The following is a 25,504-nucleotide window of genomic DNA, read 5'->3' as shown; positions in this document are numbered from 1 at the left end:
AGGTTAACACACATACAATAATATAAGCATACATAGAATTAATTGTACAGTTATACTATATATTCGGCAACCCTCAGGTGCCCTCTATTTAAGTTCCATTCATGTCTGCATGTACAAAGGAGAAGACAAGAAAATAAATAATAGAAAAAAAAGAAGAAAAATCAAATAGGGTTAAATCCCTTTTTCATTTAAATATTTGTTCCTTGACATTTTTTGGGTGTCTCAGTTAAATCAAAGTTACCTTTATTTGTTTTCTTGACTGCTGTTGTGGGACTTGGGGGATTCACAGTAATAGGTTAGAGAGGATCTCGTGACACGTGTGTCTGACCCATGGGTGTGTGTGTACCAGTCTGTGTGTGTGTCTGACCCGCGGGTGTTTGTGTACCAGTCCGTGTGTGTGTCTGACCCGCGGTTGTGTGTGTACCAGTCCGTGTGTGTGTCTGACCCGCGGGTGTGTGTGTTCCAGTCCGTGTGTGTGTCTGACCCGCGGGTGTTTGTGTACCAGTCCGTGTGTGTGTCTGACCCGCGGGTGTGTGTGTTCCAGTCTGTGCGTGTGTCTGACCCGCATGTATGTGTGTTCCAGTCCGTAAGTGTGTCCGCATGTGTGTGTGTTCCAGTCCATGCGTGTGTCTGCGGGTGTGTGTGTTCTAGTCCGTGCGTGTGTCTGCGGGTGTGTGTGTTCCAGTCTGTGTGTGTGTCTGCGGGTGTGTGTGTTCTAGTCTGTGCATGTGTCTGTGGGTGTGTGTGTTCTAGTCCTTGCGTGTGTCTGCGGGTGTGAGTCCTTTCATCACCGAGCAGGGCTGGGCAGCCGGCCCGACCCACGCTGTGACTACGAAGTACGAACCCTCGGCTCATTCCTCAGACCTTTCTCCTCTGTCACGTTGACAGAGTGAGCAGCTCCCAAACGCCCGTACCCCGCTTATTATGCACCCAGAGAGACCCTAAGCACCCCCCCACCATCCTGCCTAATTATTTAAGATGCATCAAGGTCAGTGAAACAGCAGGAGTCCTATGACCTGGAGAGCTAATAGAGGCTCCCTGCATCATGTTTACATGTCTATGTTATTTTCATTACCACAAAAACACTCACACTCACGCACACACGCACACACACACACACACACACACACACACACACACACACACACACATTCACTCATACATTTACATTTACACACACACACACACACACACACACACACACACACACACACACACACACACACACACACACACACACACATGATTATCAGCAGGAGAGTACTGGCCTAGTTCTACATCAGGTGGTCTTGGAGCTCGGGACCTGGGGGGAGCAGCAGACCCTGGGTGCTGCCTCAGCGTAGAGTGGAGGTTAGGGGGCCGGTATGGGAGGGGGAGGGGCCCGGTATGGGTGGGGGCAGGGGCCCGGTGTGGGGGCCCGTCCATGACTGAGCTGTGGTCCACATGAGAACAGGGTGCTGAATCAGGAGCCTCCTTCACACTCCTCTACTGAGGTAAGAACAGGAAGTACTGGACGGCGGCCCCTCGCCCCGCCCTCCCTAGTCTCATTCAGCTCGTATTTAAGATGGACTTTGGTGTGTTTTGGGTGTCAGCCATTTTATAGACAGTTCGGAGCCAAAATAATTAAAAAGGGAAAAAAATATCCACTGTAAAGTGCGTTATGTATTACTCGTTTTCATCTTATGTTCGTTGAACAAAGTGGGACTTTATCAAAGCAGGCAGACCTTTGGCAGAACCGAATCATTGCCTTGCCAGCGTTTAAGTAGCTAAAGATGGCGGCTGGCATTCTCTTCCTTTCTTCACTGGCTGTTCTTTGTGGTTTTCTCTCCGCCTGCTTGTCTCTGTCTGTCCTTGTTGACCTTTCTCTCAGTGCATCTCCACCGTGTACATGTCAGCTAAGCTTAGCAGCCTCTCAGAAGAAAGAGGGAACAGAAAGGACGTGTATGCTACTGTGGACCCTGTTGAGTCAGGAAGAGGCAGGTGCTGGAGTCGCATGAACCAGAAACAACCATTACCCTAATCAAATAGTACGAGGCTGCACGTGTGTGTGTGTGTGTGCGTGTGTGTGTGTGTGTGTGTGTGTGTGTGTGTGTGTGTGTGTCCTTACAGTCAGGGAAACAGTTCTCAGGGTCCATGGCTTCCTCTGCCATCTCTGAGAAGTGGTCCTCTTCCTCCCCGGGTTTCCTCAGGTCCACCGTGCTGCCCTCTGATAGGCTGATTTCATCCTTCTGCTGAGAAAGACCCCAAGGAGCAGTTAGTTTCTTATGCATCAATAAAAATAGGTAGATCCTACAAACTCTGCTGAGACATTCCCAGGTTGAGTCAAACAACACAAATCAGAGAAAAGAGCAGAGTTGAGAAAGTGGCGCTACAAAGTGAGTCCAGGCGCTATTCTTCTGGCCTGTTCCCCCTCTAAAGGTCAGCCTCTCTCTCCTATGAGACATTATGCAGTGAGTGTCCATAGAAGAAGCAGCTGCGGTGTGTCTCTGCGTGGTCTCATGCTCAAAGACCCTCCACACATGGAGCTTCTGTCCCAAACTAGAATGTTCCAGGAGAAAGTGATGAGAAACACGAGAAGGCAGCAGGGTTTACAGTCCTAACAACACAGCTGTCCCCCTGACGTCAACATCTGGCTCCACGCAGACATCTGGACTAAATGCAACCCGAGGAAATCCTGCAGTGTCTGCAAAGCATCATGGGAATTTGTCTTCACAATGGGAAAGAGAAATGCCAGACAGACGCTCTCTGGCCATTTCTGCTGAATCCCAAGATTATAATTTCCCGGAATAAGACGGATGGGCTGCTGGACCACCTACACAACGACACAGCGGGGGGGCCTGTGATGACACACGCTCACACAAAAATAAACACACACACACACACACACACACACACACACACACACACACACACGTGCGTGGCAGGAGCTGAGGCATTCGTCACCAGTTGTGAAGGCATCAGTTTTCGGAGGCCATTGTGATGAACAGCAGCCATGGAAACGCACCCTCAGAGACGTTTCAGACCACCAACAAAACACAAACACGTTACTTTGTGTTATATATTTTTGGAAGGACAGACAGATACATACAGCCAGACGGACGGACAGACAGACGCGGACACTGAGATATTTGTATGAAGCAGTCACGTTCATGGCATGTTTGCTCTGAATGGGATGACCTGCATAATCAGTGCTAATGAAGGCACATGGCTTTCATAGTTTGTCTTAACGTGAGGAACCAGAGAGTGGACGCAAGCAGCAATCCAAGGCAAAACACATACAAATGAATTGCCTCTCCGGAACCGTTGTTGTTGATATCACATTATTTAATATGGGAATGGATGCATCTGAGAACTAGCTGCACAGAATCATCCTTTACTGTTCCTTCACCAGGAGACCAGATTTTTACAGCTTTTTTCAGCATATCATTCCAGGAACCACCGTTTAAGACCACTTAAAACCCACCTGTACGTCCGTCCATGAGGATACCTGTACGTCTGTCCATAAGGAGGCCTGTATGTGTTTCCATGAGGAAACCTGTACATCTGGGCTGGAGCTGCCAGGATGGGTCACCAACCCAGATACAGGTTTCGTAGTTCAGTGTCAACATACACACCAACACACACATACACACACACACACACACACACACACACACTCTCAAACACACAGAGAAACACAAATACACAAACACTATCAAACACGCACACACACAAGTGCAGACACACATGCACAAATTAACACAAACACACACGGATACACATTCTAGCCTTGACCTAGAATGTGTGTGGGCAGGCATGTGTAAGTGTTCACACACACACACCCACACACACACACACACACACACACACACACACAAACACACCTCAGCCACATAGCTGGGAGGTGTTTATTGGGCATGCTCACTACTGCTGCCAGAAGAGCAACTTGACACTCTGAACAACTGGCTCTTCAATGAGACCACCACCTCCACCATGGCCAGCTCCACTCACTCTGTGCTGAAGACCACCACCACTTTGCCACACCACTGTTGTTGTTAGCACTGCTGAGCCGTGGGAGCCAACTATGACCCATGACCTATGACCTGGCCTCTTTCTGGCTCAGACAGCTGAGTCAGACTTTATGATTTGGAGTGAGGAGCGCCGCCCATTGCTGAGATTTATGAGGTCATTAGAGCACGGGTCACCTATTAATCATTAACCTGCTAAACACAGGGCCACAGGGAGAGGGGCCCCAACAGCTGCTGCAGAAGGATGGGTATGGTGTAACGACGAGCATACATTATACAGAGAAGAGGAGAGGAGGTTAGGGGAGAGAACGGGAGAGGAGTGGAGAGGAGATAAGAGGAGAGAGAGGTGAAGAGAGAGGAGAGGAGAGGAGAGGAGAGAAAAGAAGGAGAGGGGAGAGAAAAGATGAGCGAGAGGTGAGGAGAGGAGTAGAGGAGAGAGGAGAGAGGAGAGGAGGTGAGGGGAGATAAGAGGAGAGGAGAGAGGAGAGGAGAGTGGATAGGCGATGAGACGAGGAGAGGAGAGGGGCAAGGAGGAGAGGATAGGAGGGATGAGAGGAGAGAGCAGATTGGAGAGGAGAGGAGATGAGAGAGGAGAGAGGAAAGGAGAAGAGTGGAGAGAAGAGGAGGGGAGAAGAGAGGAGAGGAGAGGAGAGGAGAGGAGAGGAGAGGAGAGGAGAGCAGAGTAGGGGACGAAAGGATCAAAATATGCAACGGAGAAACCAAGGTGGATAAGGGCATTAAGATAAAACGCCATACAAAGTTTGACAGAATAATGAAATTACACAAAAAAATCCATAATATAATAATAATAATAATAATAATAATTGAATGATTGAGATTGCCAAAGAAGAGGTTAATAGTTAATTGATATTAGCATCAGAGGAAGGGTAGGAGCAGACAAGGTATAGAAAATCTGTGCATGTATACTACTAGACGGGTGGACGTCTTACAGGGTCTGAAACAGATATTAATCATGCGTTGCAAAATTTATACAAACACTCTGTTATACCTTTAAGAAACTTTAGGTTGTGTCATCAAAATCCAAAGACGTCGGTGGCAAACTGCTCAGAGAAAATCACCTGGACTCCACCTTGCCCCATGGACAGCATGCGGTTTGTGTGTGTGTGTACTGAGGTAGTGTTTGTGTACCTGCCACTGCTCAGGTGGGCCGCTTAAATATCCCTAAGCCTCCTCAGCACAAAACACTACGCAGGTTCAATGAACTAGAGAGGAGGGCTCGGTGGGGTGATAGGTGTGGTTGTTGGGAGGGGGATTGTTCTTACAAATTAACCAGTCTGCTGACTAACCACCTTCAAATACCACAGCACCCCTGGCCAACTCCATGATTCATCTGCTTATGTGGGTCAGGCCCGGCTGACACACATTCCACATGCGCACTTCACTTCTATTATTTTGCAATTTGTAACGGGACGACGTTGCTGAGACAGCGGACCTGCGGCCCGAACACAGTGTCCCAGCATGTGGCGCCTGACGTAGCGCCCGGCACCGCTCGTTTGTTACTCCGCTGCGGACATGCTAGCGCTAGCCCAGGACATAAGCAGGTCACCAGCTGAGGCTGGGAATGTGCAATAAAGTTAAGTGCAATTTAACTTTAGCGAAATGCTAAAGCAACAAAATGTATTCTGAAAGGATGAAGATGATATTTTTTCCTTGTTGTGTTAGGTTTTAGAACCTAAAAAATGTTACTTCTTCTTGATAATCATTGAGTGTTCCGGATAATACAGAATGCTTCCCATGACCAAACACTCATTGAAGAACACGGATCATCAGCGCTTATCGCTTAGAAGGATTCCAGGGATATGACAGCGAATAGAATGAGATGACTGGGAACTGAGGATACATATAATCAACACACACACACACACACACACACACACACACACACACACACACACACACACACACACACACACACACACACACACACACATAGAGGTTGTGAGGGCTAGAGGTGGCTTTTAGGTGATGTATCACCACTCGCTAGCTCTCAGCTGGGCTCTAAAGGTCAAGCTTAGGTCAAAGGTTGCTTTAGTGATCTGGACACACTCAAATATTGAAACCAATGGAAAAAACAAAGGAAAGAAAATGCTTTGGTCGTCGAGGTTGGACCCATTATCTGTTTTGTCAGTTTTTTGTCTGTTTCTGTCAGGTAATAATAGAAAAAGATAATATAATAGAAATGTAAATCTTGATATACCGTATGAGAGAATGAGGTAATGGTCAGGATAGGGTTGGTTTAATCAAACTATTTTCTCTAATCTCTGTGTATCCCTATCTCCCTTGTGGTGAACTTTAAGGTGCTGAAGAGAGAGGGGTTTTGGGAGTTAGAGATGGTCCCGCCCCCTGTCACATTAGGTGTCTCTGGGGTCTCCTATGTTATAGCAGACCTTCTGGGGTCTCCTAAGTTATAGCAGACCTTCTGGGGTCCAGCAGTCCTGTTATAGCAGACCTTCTGAGGTCCAGCAGTCCTATGTTATAGCAGACCTTCTGGGGTCAGTCCTGTTATAGCAGACCTTCTGGGGTCAGTCCTGTTATAGCAGACCTTCTGGGGTCAGTCCTGTTATAGCAGACCTTCTGGGGTCCAGCAGTCCTGATATAGCAGACCTTCTGGGGTCAGTCCTGTTATAGCAGACCTTCTGGGGTCCAGCAGTCCTATGTTATAGCAGACCTTCTGAGGGGAGACAGCTCGGTATGGAATGTGAAACTCCAAGTTACACATTCTCTGCTGTTTCATTACAGAGATATTCTAGGAAAATACACAAACCATGAGAATCTGAAGCCTGATTTGGGAGACTTCTTCTTTCAGTTTTTCTCCATTGTATACACACAAAAAAAATGGAACTATGCACACAATTCTGAAAACTTGAAGCTCATGTATCACAACAAGCCAGACTGCTAAACTCTAAGCACAATTTCATTGTTTTCACTCATATAGAAATTCTAAATTACATTTTTTCAAAACTCTAAGCACAAATCGCATCATTTAGCAGACTTGGTTCACCTGGCAAACACTGGCCTTCAAAACGCCACACCTAATTACCGAATGCAGACTGATAATACATGTAGATATGTTTCCCCGCATTTTATATTCTTATTTTTGCTTTTTGTGGGCCTACGAATAAACTTTTGCAGTCAGTTCAGCTGAACATTTTTCTGTATTACAGTTAAAAATGCATATTTGCTTTGTTACTGGGACCCGCAACCCACGTACACGTCCCGAAGATGAGGGAGGCCGACGACGCAGAAGCCTTCATCGAGACCTTCCAGGGGGTGGCCGAGGTCTCAGGGTGGCCTCACCCGGAGTAGGCGCACCGTCTCCTGCCGCTCCTAACAGGAGAGGCTCAGCTCGCGGCCCACAGTCTGCTGGCCGGGGCCCAGCGAGACTACGACGCTATCACCAGGGCCATCCGGGACCGGCTGGGCCTCTACCCGGAGGAACATCGGCGGCGGTTCCGGGCGCTGGCCTTCAGCGAGGGGGACCGAGCCTTCGCCTTCGCCCAGCAGCTGAGGGACCAGGCAAGGAGCTGGCTGATCCCAGACCGGAACACGGCGGAGGACGTGGTGGAGCAGGTGGCCCTGGAGAGGTTTGTGGAGGGGCTTCTGGCTAGGACCTCCGCCTGGGTCAGGTACCACCGGCCCAAGAGTCTCTCCGCCGCGGTCGTCCTAGCTGAGAGCCACATGCAGCCACCACCAGTGAGCCAGCGACCACCAACACCGGGCCCACGTACTGGGGCGGCTGCCCCACGGCGGGATAGGCCAACCCCGGCGCAGAGGGCGGGGGGGGGGGGGGGCGGGCCAGAGCAGGCACATGAGTCGCCTCCCCCCCATTCCACAGATGGGCACTCAGACGGCAGGGGAGGGGTGTTGGCGGTGCAGGCGGCCTGGCCACTTCCAGCGGGAGTGCCCTATGATGGAGGTGGGTCAGGTCGTCCGCGTCACCGGTGCCCCGTCTCCTCCCCACGGTCCCGGTGAGGCGTACCGTATCCCGGTGAGGATACAGCGGGGTACGCACCAGGCGCTTTTGGACTCGGGCTGCATGCAGACCATGATCCACCGGCGCCTGGTGCGGTCCGAGGCATTGGTGGAGGCGTTGAGCGTTTCGGTGAGGTGTATACACGGGGATGTGCACTAGTATCCTTTGGTCCCCATCGAAATTCGTTGTTGGGGTAGAAAATATAGGGTCAAGGCGGCGGTTAGTTCGAGCCTCTCGCATCCCCTGATTCTTGGGTTGGATTGGGCGGGGTTCCCACAGGCAGTTAGGGGGACTACGGGGATGCGGACATGACAGGCAGGGACATGTAAGTCGTGTGCTGTGTTCTGCGCCGAGGCGGGGGCGTCCAACGCTGCTCAGGGATCAGGGGAGGGGGGGGTGTCCTCAACCCGAGGTCCCAGCACCGAGATTCCCATCGGTGGAGGATTTCCCCCTCGAGCAGTCTCGTGACGCCACATTGAGCTCAGCCTACGACCAGGTGATAGTTATTAATAGGAGTCGGGTCCGGCCAGATGCGGCGCTGACTTACCCACACTTTATGGTGCTTAGGGATAGGCTTTACCGGTGAGTCGTGCCACCCAGAGTGAGGAGGTTATAACCCAGTTGCTGGTACCCAGGAGCCGCCGGGAAATGGTTTTCCAGGCGGCGCATTATAACCCAATGGCGGGACATTTGGGGTACGATAAAACACTCAACCGGTGCGCATCCTGCCCCGAGTGCCATTTGGTGAATCCCCCAGCCGTCGCCAGGGCTCCATTACGACCCCTTCCCCTGGTTCGATCGCATTGGCATGGACATTATCGGACACGGGTACGTTCCGCACACGGGTATCGATTTGTGTTAGTCCTGATCGACTATGCAACCCGATACCCGGAAGCAATTCCGTTGCGCAACATGTCCGCGAAGAGTGTTAGGCAGGCGTTGTTTCATGTCATATCGCGAGTGGGAATCCCGAAAGAGATATTCACTGACCAGGGCACCAATTTCATGCCACGCACGATTAGAGAACTTTATGGGTTGTTGAAAGTCAAGGCCGTTCGCACAAGCGTCTATCACCCAGCCATGGACGTCTTGTCTGAGAGGTTTAGCCGGACATTAAAGTCCATGTTTGTACACGAGGATGCTCGAAATTGGCATTAATGGCTAGACCCTCTGTTGTTTGCAGTGCGGGAAGTGCCCCAGGCTTCCACGGGGTTTTCCCCATTTGAGTTACTCTATGGGCGCAAGCCCAGGGGCGTCCTGGACCTCATTAAAGAAAGCTGGGAGGAGGGATCTAGTGACAGCAAAAACGAAATCCAGTACGTCATGGACTTGCGTACAAAGCTTCCCTCACTAGGGCTATTGTCACTTGAGCACTTGCACCGAGCCCAGGAGAGTCAGAGACGCCTGTACGACAGAGGGACTAGACTACGCGATCTCACTCCGGGGGACAAGGTCCTGGTACTGCTGCCCACCTCTAGCACCAAATTACTCGCGAAGTGGCAAGGGCCCTTCGTGGTCACACGGTGAGTCGGGGACGTGGATTACGAGGTAGCATGTTCGGACAGGGGCGAAAACAAACAGGTTTACCACATCAACCTCCTGAAGAGGTGGAATGACGTGGTCCCTGTCACGTTTGCGTCTACGCTGCCAGAAGAGCTCGGGCCGGAAGTCCCGGGCCCAGGTCCCATCCCTCCGGTAGGTCGGGGCGAGGACCTCTCAAGGAGTCAGGTGCGGGACGTTGCCGGCCTGCAACTCCAGTTCGGCGGCGTCTTTTCGCCCCTGCCCGGTCGCACCCCGTTAATTACTAACGACATCGAGACCCAGCCCGGGTTAACGGTGCGGACACGTCCCTACAGGCTGCCCGTCATCAAACAAGATGTGGTGCGGCGCGAATTAGCAACCATGTAAGAGTTGGGCGTGGTCGAGCAGCCCGGGAAAAAACGGCCTTCTCCACTCCGCTCGGTCTATACCAATTCAAGGTGCTTCCGTTCGGGGTGTTCGGCGCCCCGGCCACGTTTCAGCGACTGATGGACCGGGTGTTACGGCCCCACGCCGCATATGCTGCTGCCTACATTGATGACGTGGTCATCTATAGTGGAACGTGGGAGCAGTATGTGCGGCAGGTGGCGGCCGTCCTTCAGTCGCTGAGACGGGCGGGGCTCACGGCCAACCCGAAGAAGTGCGTGATCGGGCGGAGGGAGATCCAGTATCTGGGGTACCACCTGGGGGGGGGAAGGTCCGGCCACAGGTCGCTAAGACTTTGGCGGTGGCCGTCTCCCCTCGGCCCAGGACCAAGAAGGACGTGAGGCAGTTTTTGGGGCTGGCAGGGTACTACCGGCAGTTCGTGCCGCACTACTCAGACCTGGCCAGCCCCTTGACCGACCTCCCCCGTAAGAGGGCCCCAGATACAGTCCAGTGGTCGGAGCCATGTCAGCTGTCGTTTGAGGCTATTAAAACAGCCCTCTGTGGGAAGTCGGTCCTGTGTGCTCCTAACTTTGATCTCCCTTTCTCCCTGCAGACGGACGCGTCAGATAGGGGGTTGGGCGCGGTCCTGACCCAGCAGGTGGAGGGGGTCGACCGCCCGGTGCTGTACCTGAGCCAGAAATTGTCAGACCGGGACAGTCGGTACAGCACGGTGGAGAAGGAGTGTCTCGCCATCCGGTGGGCGGTCGGCGCCCTTCGCTACTACCTGCTGGGGCGCGCGTTCACCCTCTACTCCGACCACACCCCCCTCTAGTGGCTCCACCGCATGAAGGACGTCAACGCGAGGATCACCCGGTGGTACCTCGCGTTGCAACCCTTTAATTTCCGGGTTGTACACAGGCCTGGGGCGCAGATGGCTATGGCGGACTTCCTCTCCCGCTCTGGGGGGGGGGGGGGAGTGAGTTGGCGGCCGGAGGTGACCCCGGGCTGTGTCGGGCGGTGGGGGCGTGTGGGGGGACGTGCGACGTCTGGCCTGCAGGGGCAGTATGGGCAGGTTGGGAGCGCACGGGATCGGCTGGGGGGATTGGGCCTGATTGCGAGCAGGTGTCTGCACTCAGGCCAATCAGGGAGTGTATACTTATGTGCCTGCTTTGTGTTGTAGTGAGGAAGGAAAAAACCCCGGAGCATGGACCCCCGAGATCCCGAGCAAGGGAAATACACCCGGATCCAAAAGAAACGATTTGGAACGGACCCTTTTTGTTATAGTTGGAGTATTTGTGTTTTCGTTAAAAACAATAAAAACAATCTCCCGCTGAGGGACGACACCTCTGCCTGCTCGCATTTCATTGGAACCCGTTACAGTTACATTTTGGGCACTAATTTCATCATTACATCCCCTGAAAGACAGTCTAAAAAAGTTCTTACTGTTGTGTTTTTCAGTGCAATTACTGTGAGCTTTGCCAAAATTGGTAACATTTGTGTATTCTCAGAACTCTAACAATGTTGCAGTATCAACAGTGCAGTAAACTCACAACCCAGCTTCCCAATCTGGGAAGCTGGGTTGTGAGTTTAGCTCCTTGGAGCTCATTGGATAAACAAATATGCATTGTTCGTATTCTGATACGATTGGGTCAATGCAATATTTATGCACAGCAAAATCCAGTGTTAATTTAACAATTATAGTGTCAAATGTAACACTTTCTTGGTGTTTATGTAATCAAATAGTAAACAGTAGGCTAAACACAACCGGCGGGTGGCGGGGGGCTGCTGTTTGGAAAATTGTTCAAAAAACGTTGGTGCAGATGGATGGTGGATGGAGGATGCATTTGTGATGCGGTTGCGGATGAAATAATAGCCCATACGCGCATCTCTAGTACAGAGGGCTAAATAAATAGAGGGAGTAAGAGAGAGTACGTAGAGAGAGAGAAGAGCGAGAGAGGGGGGGGGGCAGGGTTGGAGAACAGGTGTATGATTAAAGAGGAGAGATGAGGAGGATCTGGCTCAGCACAGGTGTGTCCACACAAACACACACACACACACCTACACACGCACACGCACACGCACACACACATACACACATACACACACACACGGTGACACAGAAATGTCACTTCAGTTTACATACTAAGAGGGGGACATGTGAAACCTGCTGCAGGGAAGAGAAATAGTGAAAGAGATAGTCTAGGAATCTGGAGAGACAGCGAGGCCATTCCCTCTCCTTCTTCCTCCTTCCCAATGTATGATTTCTTCATCTCCTCAGCCGTCCTGTATGTTCGTCTTTCTCATTGTCTCTCTCCTCCCTTCTCCTCCCCCTCTCCTCCCCCATTCCTCTCCTATTCCTCCCTTACTCCTCCACTACTCCTGACCTACTGCTCCGCTCCCCTGTCTCCTGTCACACTGTTTTTTGTCCTCAGCCACCAAGGTCACACACGCACACACGCACGCGCGCACACACACACACACACACACACACACACACACACACACACACACACACACACACACACACACACACACACACACACACACACACACACACAGGGAATATTTTTTACAAAATGGCATTCAGTTTTTTAGCACAAAATCACACAACAGAACAAGGCATTCCCAGCATGAATCACATGCGGTTGCGTCAGACATTTACTAGAGATAAGATATTAGGAGACAAGCGCACACACTCAAAGTGATGCAAACGCACACACACACACACACACACACATACACAGACGCACAAACAAATACACACAAATGCATACAAACACACACTCACACGCAGTGAGGGGCACACACAAAGAGCTCAGTGTGGTGATAGAGGCGGGCTAGGCAGTGCGTTGTAGAGCTGTGGGCAGGGCGGTGTGGAGCGGGGGGCTCAGTGCGTTGTGGAGCTCAGTACGTTGGGGAACAGGGGTCTCAGTACGTTGGGGGGCTCAGTGCATTGGGGAACAGGGGTCTCAGTACGTTGGGGGGCTCAGTGCGTTGGGGAACAGGGGTCTCAGTACGTTGGGGGGCTCAGTGCGTTGGGGGCTCAGTGCGTTGGGGTCTCAGTGCGTTGGGGTCTCAGTACGTTGGGGGGCTCGGTGCGTTGGGGTCTCAGTGCGTTGGAGTCTCAGTGCGTTGGGGTCTCAGTGCGTTGGGGTCTCAGTGCGTTGGGGGGCTCAGTGCGTTGGGGGCTCAGTGCGTTGGGGTCTCAGTGCGTTGGGGTCTCAGTGCGTTGGGGTCTCAGTGCGTTGGGGTCTCAGTGCGTTGGGGTCTCAGTGCGTTGGGGTCTCAGTGCGTTGGGGTCTCAGTGCGTTGGGGGGCTCAGTGCGTTGGGGGCTCAGTGCGTTGGGGTCTCAGTGCGTTGGGGTCTCAGTGCGTTGGGGTCTCAGTGCGTTGGGGTCTCAGTGCGTTGGGGTCTCAGTGCGTTGGGGGGCTCAGTGCGTTGGGGGCTCAGTGCGTTGGGGTCTCAGTGCGTTGGGGTCTCAGTGCGTTGGGGTCTCAGTGCGTTGGGGGACTCAGTGCGTTGTGGGAGTAGCTAACTAAACCTTCAAGTCTGTGAATTATTTTAAACGCAAAGTGGAGTAACAAGGAGAAGACACAGACCGCCACGAGGAGGACCTGAAGTTCAGAGAAACTTCTGGGTGTTTCCATGACCCGGTCCTGTCAATCTGTCATCACTTCACTTCCATGGACACGTCAGAGGGGTGTCGCTATGACCTTTGGCCCCTCCCTCTCTGCCATTCGTCAGCCACACCTCCCTCATCCCATATATAGGGCTGTCCTTTGTGCAAGGTTGTGTCTCCCTCTATGACATAACGCATGCTCTAAAGTAAAGGGGTCGAAGGCCACAACACAGAAGACTATGAAATGAATTTGGCAGCTTAAGTATCGCAGAGTCAGCGTTGTTTAACTCCACCACAAAATGTGCGAGGAATTTTGAATAAAAATGTTCTTTCATTCATTGTAGTTTCGTTGTTGTTTTTGTGTTATTATGTTACATTTCTTTTCTTGGAATATTGGGAGATTTCTGAGATGTTAACCTTTAAAAATTGTTACATTTATGCCTGCTCATGCCTTCAGGCAAAACATTGTTTTGCAAGAACAATGTTGGTGGAATGAAATAGTTTAAATGAGGTTTTGAGAAATACTAACTTTACAGAAACAGAATTTGTCATAGTTGTTTCTCTTTCCTGTTTGCTGGATGCCAGTAAGAACCGAAGTTCGCCTCCGTTAGAGATTGAATCCCTCTTAAGAATATGAATGTCAGCTGACTGTGAAGCTAAACCATCTGGCTACTAGCTGATCTCACTTCAGGACCGCAGAGCAGACCCACACACCCTGCCCACATCAGAAGAAAAGAAACACAACAACACACACACAACAAAACACCAGAAGAAAATAAACACGGCAACACACATGTGGGTCAGTGCCTGGCTCAAGAGCGTTTCAGTCCAGATCAAAGTTAGACAACCCCAGACAGCTGTCTCCGCCCACGCCTGAACGGAGCCCAGGTGGGGCCCCTCCCTCCACCCCCACCCTGCATCAAACACCCAGGAGCAGAGACCACCTGAGAGACCACTTACATCACGTTCACGCCCGCGTGTGTGTTGGTTGGTTGTGGTACCTTTGGTGTATGTGGGTGTTTTTGTGTGTGTGTGTGTGTGTGTGTGTGTGTGTGTGTGTGTGTGTGTGTGTGTGTGTGTGCGAGAGAAAGTGTTTGAATATGTGTGTGCGTGTGTGATGAGTATTTGTTTTTAAAAGTCTGTGTGAAATGATGGGGTTCTGATCATGGTTTTGCTAGTGTGAGTGTGTGACCAACGTGCAATCTACGATTGACCAAGCCAATCGTAGATTGCACTTGGTCTGGGGAAGCTGCAGTAATTTTCTTCAGCACAAGAGACGTGATCAACGGGCCTAGTTCAACTGACTCTGTACGCGACTGGCTGCTTGCCGTTGCTTCCCTTTCGTCATTGTGTTAAACCAGCCAATAGGGCGCCAAGGGGAAAAGCCAGCTTGATGATTGGCTCCCGCAAAAACGTATCGGAAGCAGAAAGAAATGTATTGCTCTTCTCCAGACCCTTGTGCAGAGCGAACTCAATTCGCCGGAAGAATGGGCAGGGCTACACAGGCTAGTTTTTGTGTGTTTGTGTGTTTGTGTGTTTGGGAGAAGTCACAGAAACATCTATTTATATATATATGTATATATATATATATCTGGGGGGCAAAGACCAGAACCATATATATATATATATGGTCAGAAGTTCTGGTCTTTGCCCCCCCAGAGGTTCGGGTCTCCCAAACAGGTTCTGGTCTGTGCCCCCGAAAGGTTCTGGTCTGATCCCCCCAGAGGTTCTGGTCTGTGCCCCCGAGAGGTTGGTGTATGTGCCCCCCCAGAGGTTCGGGTCTCCCCCAGAGGTGCTGCTCTGTGCCCCTCAGAGGTTCTGCTGTAGCACAGACAGTTGGGTCCCCTCTACGGTCCAGAAGATGGAAGAGGTGTCTTACCTCCAACTCCTCCTCCGTCTCCTCCTCCTCCTTTTCCGAGGTGACGCTCCGCTGGTCCTCCTCCTCCTCTTCCTCATCCTCCTCCTCTGGGAACTCCACGTCTGATTCCCCCGGCGCGATGGGCACGCTGATGGTTAGGTTGGGATTGGTCATGTAGCTGTCCTCCTCCGGGGCCACGTACTTCTCCAGACCGCGGCCTGGGGAGAAACACTGGTCTGGGTACTGGGAGAGACGCAGAGGCCTGGGAACTTGGAGAGACTCATTGGTCTGGGAACTGGGAGAGACTCACTGGTCTGTGTGTCTGAGTGTGCGTGTGTGTTTGTGTGTGTACCTATGACGGCCCTGTTGGACACAGGTGTGTGTGTGTGTGTGTGTGTGTGTGTCTGTGTGTGTGTGTGTGTACCTATAACGGCCCCGTTGGACTCAGGTGTGTGTGTGCTGCTGAGGCGTTTCAACTTCATCATGGCTTTGGCCTCCTTCCGCTTCTTCCTCCGACGCTTCAGGTTCCCATTGAAGAAATCCACCACCTAGTGCACACACACAAACAAACACACACACACACAGACACATACACACAAAAACAAACACACAGAGACGCATACACACAGACACACGTTCCCACGCAGACACATACACAGACAAATAAAGACACATACAAAGACACGTACACACGCACACACACACACACACACACACACACACAAAGACAAAAACACACACAAACACACACCAATAAACACACACACAAACGTGTTCACACACATACAAAGACACACACACACAGACACACATGTACACACACAAGAGAGGGAGAGAGAGAGAGAGAGAGAGAGAGAGAGAGAGAGAGAGAGAGAGAGAGAGAGAGAGAGATAGAGAGAGTAAAAGAGGCAAAACAATTTCAGATTGTTAGAAGATTAATGAAAATGGATGAATAAAGAGCAGGTAACTGTTGTTGAATTGTCAAATTAAACAACATGGAAAGGGCTTATTAGCCCTCAATACACCTATAGACCAATCAGGCAGACAGAGAAAGACACCAAGTCAGTCTGCCAGCCAGACAAATAAAGACGGCCAGAGAGAGAGATTCAGCCAATCTGCCAGACCATCAGTAAGACAGATAGACAGACAGACAGAACACCAGACAGACAGGCAGACATGACACCAGACAGACAGACAGATAGCTAGAACATCAGACAGACAGACAGACAGACAGACAGACAGACAGACAGACAGACAGACAGACAGACAGACAGACAGACAGACAGACAGACAGACAGACAGCAAGGTCCCTGTCCCCTGCAGTAGACAGACAGACCGGTGCTCGTCCCCTGCAGCAGCCATACAGAGAGACAGAGAGAAAGGTACCTTTCCCCTGCATCAGACAAACAGACAGACAGACAGACAGGTCCCTGTCCCCTGCAGCAGCCAGACTGAAAGAAAGACAGGTACCTGTCTCCTGCAGCAGACAGCCAGACATACAAAGCGGTATCTGTCCCCTGCGGCATACAGAGAGACAGGTCCCTATCACCTGCAGCAGACAGACGGACAGACAGACAGGTCCCTGTCCCCTGCAACAGACAGACAGGTCCCTGTCTCCTGCAGCAGACAGAAAGAGACACAGTTCCCTGTCTCCTGCAGCAGACAGACAGCCAGACATGCCCCTTTCCTCTGCAGCAGCCATAGAGACAGACAGACAGACAGACAGACAGACAGACAGACAGACAGATAGACAGACAGGTACCTGTCCCCTACACCAGTTCAGGCCCCTGGTTATGCGGTGGATGGCAATGTGCAGGTTGTTCATCTCGCCATCGTCGTCTGGAGCGGACAGGTTCTCAGAGCTGAAGCTGCTCAGCAGGAGGGCCAGGAACAGGTTCAGCACCTGGACACACAGGCAGACAGACAGGTGCTGAGAAAGACAGGTTCTCAGAGCGGAAGCTGCTAAGCAGGATGGCAAGGAACAGCTTCAGCAGTTGGACACGCAGGCAGACAGACAGGTGATCCTAAAGACACACAGGCAGACATACAGGTGCTCTGACACACAGGTGCTCAGACACACAGGTGCTCAGACACACAGGTGCTCAGACACACAGGTGCTCAGACACACAGGTTCTCGGAGCTGAAGCTGCTCAGCAGGAGGGCCAGGAATAGGTTCAGCACCTGGAAACACAGGCAGACAGGTAGAAGACAGAAAGCTAGAGAAGGAGGCACACAGACTGACAAGCAGGTGGACATACAGAAAGAGAGACAGACAGGTAGACAGTAGAGCAAGACAGACAGGTAGAGCTAGAAAGACAGACAGGTGGATAAATAGATAGACAGAGAGAGAGAGAGAGAGAGAGGGATAGGTGGACAGGTAAACTGACATACAGACAAACAGACAGACAGACGGATTGACAGAGATAGAGAGAGATAGACAGGTAGACAGATAGACACACAACGGCACTGAGCAGTGCAGGTAGTGATTTGCTGTGGAATTAAAGGTATTAAAGCCCATTTTTAGAGTCGGAGCAGAGAGGAGGAGAGGAGAGCGGAGAAGAGGAGAGGAAGGGAGAAGAGAGGAGAGCGGAGAACAGGAGAGGAAGGGAGAGGAGAGGAAGAGAGGAGAGAGCAGCAGAGCGGAGAGCTGTCACCAGGTAAAGAGGCTCCTATAGCAGAGCAGAAGGGCTAGTGGGTAGAGCAGTGGGATACAAGTTATTTCCTGGCCACACACACACACACACACATACACCGACACACACACACACACACACACACACACACACACACACACACACACACACACACATACACTTACAAGGACAAACTCACCAACACACCCTCACCCACACACACTTGCCTCACAAACAGAGAGTGGCAGGGCCAGTCAATAGTGGTCCACAGCTGGCTGTTACATAAGAGGAACAGAATTGGAACCACCAGCTTCAGGCCTGGTAACGCTGAGCCTCCCGGCCACCGGGTCAATACGGACCCTCATTTAACCATTATGCTGCGTTCACACCAAAGAAGAGGGGGCGGCGCGACTCCATACAAAAGTCATTGCAAAGACGCGTTTAAAGGCGAATTTGTCGCAAGAAAAACGTGCAGCGCGAATTGATAAATGGCGGGACAGGGGATTTTACCCCTCGGTTTTACACAGGCAAGACAGTGAAATTGCCGGGCGTGCCCAGCCGCGGCCAAACCGGCTTGGCAGTGTAAAAATGCCTTGAGTCTCAATATGTGTGCAACGTGTTGACTTCTGTCTCCATCTGTGAATGTCCGTGTCCATCTGCTTGTGTGTGTGTGTGTGCGTGTGTGTGTGTGTGTGTGTGTGTGTGTGTGTGTGTGTGTGAGAGAGCTCAGGCTGACCACCTGAGCCCCGTTCACCTCGTTTAACTTGTTAAGTGGATCGGACCAATTAGCTTGGGGAGACAGACTGCCCCAATACTTAACACACACACACATGCACACACACACGCACAACACAGACACACAAACAGACGCACACACACCAACACACTAACACACACACACACACTCACACACACACACACACACACTATAGACAGACACAGACGCAAGCATAAAATGGCCACGGCACAAAGCCAGCGGATTCCTTCCATACCATCCATTCCGTGGAGTAAAGAAAGAGAGAGAGCGAGAGAGAGAGAGAGAGAGAGAGAGAGAGAGAGAGAGAGAGAGAGAGATTGAGAGAGAGAGACAGACAGAGAGAGAGAAGAAAGGAGAGGGAGAGAAAGACACACAGAGAGAAAGAGGGGGGAGAGGCATAGAGGGAGAGAGAGAGAGAGAGAGAGAGAGAGAGAGAGAGTGGGAGTGAAAGAGAGGAAGAGAGAGAGGGGAGGGGGAGAGGGGACAAATATAGAGGGAGGAGGGTGAACAATGGCGTGAAAGAATGGAGTTAGAGAAAAGTGACAATTATCGAAGAAACACTTTCATCCTTACAGGCATTCCTTTTCAAGGAAGTGTTCTTAATCAAGGTGGTGTTCTTAATCCAGGTGGTGTTCTTACTCAAGTTGTTGTTCCTATTCAAGGTGATGTTCTTAATCAAGGTGGTGTTCCAATTCAAGGTGGTGTTCTTAATCAAGGTAGTTTTCTTAATCAAGGTTTCTTCCCTTCCCTGTAACTTCAGGGCTTCACTAATGAAGTGGACTTTAATAAAATGGACTTAAATTAAGAGGACTTAAATAAAGTGGACTTTAATAAAGTGGACTTTAATAAAAATGGACTTTAATAAACTGGAATTTACTAGAGTGGACTTTAATAAAGTGGACTTAAATTAAGAGGACTTAAATAAAGTGGAATTTAATAAAGTGGACTTTAATAAAATTGACTTTCATGAAATGGACTTTAATAAAGTGGACTTTAGTAAAATGGACTTTGATAAAATAGACTTTAATAGAGTGGACTATAATAAAATGGAATTTAATAAAGCAGACTTGTTTGGATGGTGAAGTGGAAGGCGTGAGCAGCAGCCACTAGACGGCCAGGGAGCTGTGGCCAAGCTGAGAGACCGTTAGCTGCTCTGTTAGCAGCGGGGCAGCTGTAGCATGTAGCAGCGCTACATGCTACAGCTGCTCAGCCGTTTGACACCACAGATCAGCTCTTCACAACCACTCTGAACTAGGCCAGCACCGTCGGAGCCAGCAGGGAGGTATGTGTGTGTGTGTGTGTGTGTGTGTGTGTATGTGTGTGTTTGTGTGCATGTGTCTGTGTGCAGGGGTTCTCCACACACTGGGAGGAAGCTGGCTCAGGGAAATTCATTCAGGTGGTCATTAGTCATTAACAGAAAAAACACCTTGGAAAAATGAATACACCAGCTGGTGTTCCCTACAGCACCTGGCCGAGAGAGGGAGAGAGACATAGAGGGAGAGAGAGAGAGAGAAAAGGGGAGTGATAGAGGAGAGAGAGGGAGAGAGATAAAGTGAGCGAGAGAGAGGAGAGAGGGAGAGATAGGCGTCATCTCCCGCCTCGACTACTGCAACTCGCTCCTGGCTGGACTCCCTGCCTCTGCGATTAAACCTTTGCAGCGCATCCAGAATGCGGCAGTGCGCCTCGTGTGCAACCTACCGAAGTTCTTCCATGTGACCCCCCTCTTCCGGGACCTCCACTGGCTCCCTGTAGTAGCTCGCATCAGATTTCAGATGATGGTACTGACATACAAGGCAGTCGATGGAACTGCCCCTGCCTACCTCCAAGCATTGGTAAAGCCACACACCCCAGTTCGATCCCTCCGCTCAACTTCCTCAGCTGGACGTCTGGTACCGCCATCACTAAGAGCAAGCAAAGGTCGATCAACAAAGTCACAACTTTTCTCTGTTTTGGGACCTCAGTGGTGGAATCAGCTCCCTGCCGACGTCAGGATCGCAGAGTGGCTCACCAGCTTCCGCAAAAGAATCAAAACTCACCTGTTCAGAGTTCACCTCGACTCTGCATAGCTACCCAGCCCCTTCCGGCCACCATTGTAGGTTGTACGTCCTGGCACTTAATGTACGCACTTATTGTACACACTTAATCTACATTGCACTTATTCATAGTACTTAATTGTGTATCTGCAGTAACTGCTAGCATTGCTGTACACAGGGAATGGGTTAGCCTAGCGATTGTTAGTACCTGCACTTGGCTATATGAACATCTATACTGTACTGACAGCAATATATTTTTTCACTTCTTGTGACAAATGTACTTATTGTAAGTCACTTTGGATAAAAGCGTCTGCTAAATACCCTAAATGTAAATGTAAATGTGAATATAGAGGAGAGATAGGGAGAGAGAGATAGAGGGGAGAGAGAGAGAGAGGAGAGAGAGATAGAGGCAGAGAGAGAGAGAGAGAGAAAAAAAGATAGAGAGGAGAGAAAGGGAGAGAGAAAAAGAGAGATAGTGGAGCGAGAGGGAGGGAGAGAGATAGACAGATAGATAGAGGAGAGAGAGATGGGGAGAGATATAAAGTTCAGGTTCAGATTTTAGGCTTCAATATTGTTAGAATAACTTCAGCTAAACATTTTGTTTGTATCAATGTTGAAATAAAGAATCTCTTGACATTGAAGGGATGGGGAGGTTGTGGTCAAGCAACGAGAGTCATGGACATATCCTGGTCATCATTGATTACTGCATCTCGATGATGTTGGATGTGCTTCAAGCTGGTTTAAGTCCGAACATCTGTCCAGTCTTCTCATCTTTTCAAACAGGGCATTAAAATGGACGGAACTCAATACATATTGGCCATGGAAGGCAGTCCTTCAACATATGCCTTGCTCTCCACATTGTTTTTCTGTTATTAAGCACAACGTTATACACCAGTATTAAACCCTGATGTCCCTTATTGGATAATAATATACAACAGGAAGGGGTTGTTGCCATGGCAAGATGAGGTGACTTACCAGCGCCAAAGATAAAGTACATCATTGTCCGGAGAAACGGGAGTGGTTATTCTGCTGGGCACACCCTGACCAACTAGGAGTCTTTATTTATAGACTGACATCGACTTAATAGGCTGGAATTTAAACATTCTTCTGCAGAGCATTGAGCCTAATGCTTTGACCTGTCAATGAGGGGTTGATATTTTGTCAGTGTTGCGTTGATAGTATGTCAGTTTGGGGTTGAGGCAGAGGAGTGAGGCTGCGTGACAATGAGAATTTGTGGCCCAACAGACAGGAAGGTCAGGAGGTGTAGGAAGACTGCACTGTAATTCCTACAGCAATGCATGTACAGTTTACCCTAAGGAGATTTTCCTATGTTCACATTTCTAGCAATGACATGGTATGTCAACAAATAACAGTACAAACAGTCAAAGCGTAAATGTGAATCTTGTCCAGTCTCTTGCAATCAATCTCCCACATACACTAAGGTGTAACTTACAATTTACAATAATTGTCTTCAAAACTTTAGCCATAGTTTATATCAGAACATCCCTCCAGAGTACACTGTTATATTGACAAAATGACTGAGCAATTTGACTGTCTTATCCGTACACAATGACACAAGGACTTGTCATTGTTATGGCACTGACATGTTCATTGACACAGATATTTACTTTTGAGAAACAAACTAAGGATTTTGAGAAAGAGACTGGCTTTTGCATGAATTCCATGGTGTTTTGCTATTTGTACGAATTGTTTTGAGAAATGCACTTACTGTTTTGCAAATTACAATTCTGATCGGAGAAATGTACCAAAGCGACTGAGAAAAACTGTAAGTTTGTCGGGGAATTGTTGAACAAGGAGTCTAATCTATTAAATCCTGTCGTAAAATATACATGAGACCCATTAAGCTAAATACATGAATGGATGGGTTATATTAACCTGTCTCACACAGAGATAGGTAAATGATAGATAGATAAATAGATAGATAGATAGATAGATAGATAGATAGATAGATAGATAGATAGATCGATCGATAGATAGATAGATAGATAGATAGATAGATAGATAGATAGATAGATAGATAGATAGATAGATAGATAGATAGATAGATGGAAACATGCACTAGTGCATGTTTCCAGCATGTAAATATATCTAACGAAAAAATATTGAACACATTAAGTATGCTGTATGTTTGTATGTTTGTTTGTGTGGGAGTGTACATGTGCATCAGTGGCGGTTGGTGGTTTTTAAAGTGAGGGAGGAAGGAATGCGCGCTTGGCCTGCTCAAGTTGTTTCAGAGTGTTTTGGTGAACTACAAAATAGCGGGGAGGGATAATTATTTGAGTAATATTGATACAAATCCACTAGTGGCAGCATTGTGATTTTAAAGCTGGTGGGCAGCATGTCTTGGACTACAAGGGAAGAATGAAAGGATGCAAAGCCAATAAGTCATATCAGGGCTACTCTTGAATAAAAGAATTGGGCCTATTTTTGCCCTCAATGACTGAAGTTATTGGTCGTAATTTGGCTATGTTTATTTTCAGCTAAAATTGTTTTAAGAAAAACGAAGACAAAAGACCAAAGTGATGCCATTAAAAATGCATCATGCTTGAATCATTCACTAACATCCACATCCTTTCCACAATATCAAACAGAATGGTCAGAGTAAAAAACAATTAAAAGAACAGCAAGAAAATGATTTCATAACTATTTTCATGAGCTGTAAGCCTAACAAAATTGTTGGAGGCAAATGCGAATGTTAATGGATGTTTCAGAATGTTGGTTATAGGTCAAATAAAAGTCATTGAATTTCAAGCACTGAATATTTATGCATTGAAGTAACGTATCTGGATTTTATGCCTCTGAATTTAACTCAATTTTCAACAAATCATTTTCACCTTTTTTTTCAATGTTAAAAATTTCTTAATCAAATATTCAACATTAAAAAATTAGACATGCCAAAGTCACCTGCAAAATTCAATATATGAAATTCAGTGTTAACATCCGGGGATCCAAGGAAGAGCCATCGATCCTAAATGCTAGATCACGGTCAAGCAAGGAGAGCAGGCAAAAGAGCGTCACTCGCTGGTTCTTTCTTTCTTGATACAAACGTTAATTCTAAACAGCATTTTACACAGTAGCTTTTAATAGGAAATTCTCAAAGGTTAACATCATTAAACACTGACTGTAGCTTTTTATTCAGAAAGAAGCAACGCTGGTGGACCTTACTAAACGCCCTATCCATTGTATCAGTCTGTAAAATGCTAATCAAATCAAATAAAATGTATTCATTAAGTTAAGTTATGTTTTAGTTATGTTTTTGTTATAATGTACACCGCTTTTGTTTTTCTTACTGCAGTATGAAATGAACAATGAACTAATGCCTGTATGTGAAGTGTGTGTGATTGCAGTGACTTGGTTTGATTTACAAGCAGCGTAAGGGTAATTGTAGTGGGTAAAGGAGCCCAATTTATTAGGGCACCAATTTGGGTTAATCCGAGGTCCCTTTGCCTACATCTGGGGCGATCTGAAGCCCGCTGCCCACTGTGGAACGAGAGCGCAGATCCGACAGTATTGCGTATCTGAAGTGGCAGCAGCCTGTAGTTCCAGTGGAAGCACGGCATGCCTTGGGAAGAAGCGCCCAACAGCCACCTGCTTTTAATTTGTCATCCACATATCTATATCATGCCACTCGGTGCGGAAAAGTGTTGGCTCTGCTCGCTCGTTGTGCTCTAGTTATGCCACCACAAAGGCATATCAACCGTTATGCTCCAGCCACTTAACGTGCGCCGGTGTCACAAAACGAATACCCCCAATCCGAGTGATCGATGACGATACAAACATTAAGTTTTAAGCTTGTGCATGTTTCCGCACTTGAACGACTTAATGCCTGTCTGCGCTTCAAACTCATGCATGTTGCAGAAAATGTGCAACAGCGCCCCCTGGGGTCACACTTTTTGGGGGGTCGCAGAATTCTGTGTAACACCCGCTCGCTTTCCCTGCTTGACAGCGATCTAGCATCTAAGATTGATTGCTACATTGAATTTTGCAGCTGATTTTGGCATGTTGAATTTGGGGACGTTGAAAATATTTAAGTTGAATTTATTTACGGTGAATATTTGATTTCGATTTTTTAACGTTGAAATAATAAAGCTGAAAATTATTTATTGAATATTGTTAGAGTTAAATTCAGAGCAAAAAAAAATCCAGATACCTTATTACTAGTGCTGTCAAGGGATTAAAATATTTAATTGCGATTAATCGCGATTTATCACATTTTTTTCTATTATAAATGTCCCTTGATTTCGTGCTGCTAGCCTTTTAGTGAGATCAGAGAGTGTAGAGAAGGACAGTAATAAAATATATTTGGTAAGATGGATATAAGAAGAGAGACCCGCAGTGAAGTCAACCCGGTCCACTTGACATCGGGTAGGTGCATGACAGTGGTAAGCCTACCGTAAAACTTCAATAGCCCAGGCTTTCATTTGTTTGAACCACTGAACTATCGAACAAAACTCTTGCTCAGCAAAGATGGGAAATACTACAACATTTATTATTTAAACCAGTATGGATATTCCTACCGTACGTAGGCCTATACACATTACCAGGCTATCGAATAATGCCTACACACACACACACACACACACACACACACACACACACACACACACACACACGCACACACACACACAGTGGCGGAGTGGTAATCGGGAGAGTCGGGAGAATTCCCGGTGGGCCGT

At 48.8% G+C, this 25,504-nt stretch overlaps 1 protein-coding gene across 1 annotated transcript in view; it reads right to left on the bottom strand.

Annotated features, from left to right (window-relative positions):
• Nucleotides 1–25,504, bottom strand: part of LOC307088623 (sodium channel protein type 5 subunit alpha-like) — a gene marked incomplete at both ends in the record, with an annotated part of 120,366 nt that overhangs the window by 37,578 nt on the left and 57,284 nt on the right. The window contains 5 exons of the mRNA XM_079754574.1: nt 1,279–1,427; nt 2,108–2,231; nt 15,406–15,602; nt 15,809–15,932; nt 17,147–17,287. Coding sequence (XP_079610700.1) covers nt 1,279–1,427; nt 2,108–2,231; nt 15,406–15,602; nt 15,809–15,932; nt 17,147–17,287 — 735 coding nt within the window. The remainder of the gene's footprint in view (nt 1–1,278; nt 1,428–2,107; nt 2,232–15,405; nt 15,603–15,808; nt 15,933–17,146; nt 17,288–25,504) is intronic.

Source organism: Pollachius pollachius, assembly GCF_949987615.1.
Source record: "Pollachius pollachius genome assembly, chromosome: 17".
Lineage (NCBI taxonomy): Eukaryota > Metazoa > Chordata > Actinopteri > Gadiformes > Gadidae > Pollachius > Pollachius pollachius.
This window is presented reverse-complemented; position numbering and strand designations above follow the sequence as displayed.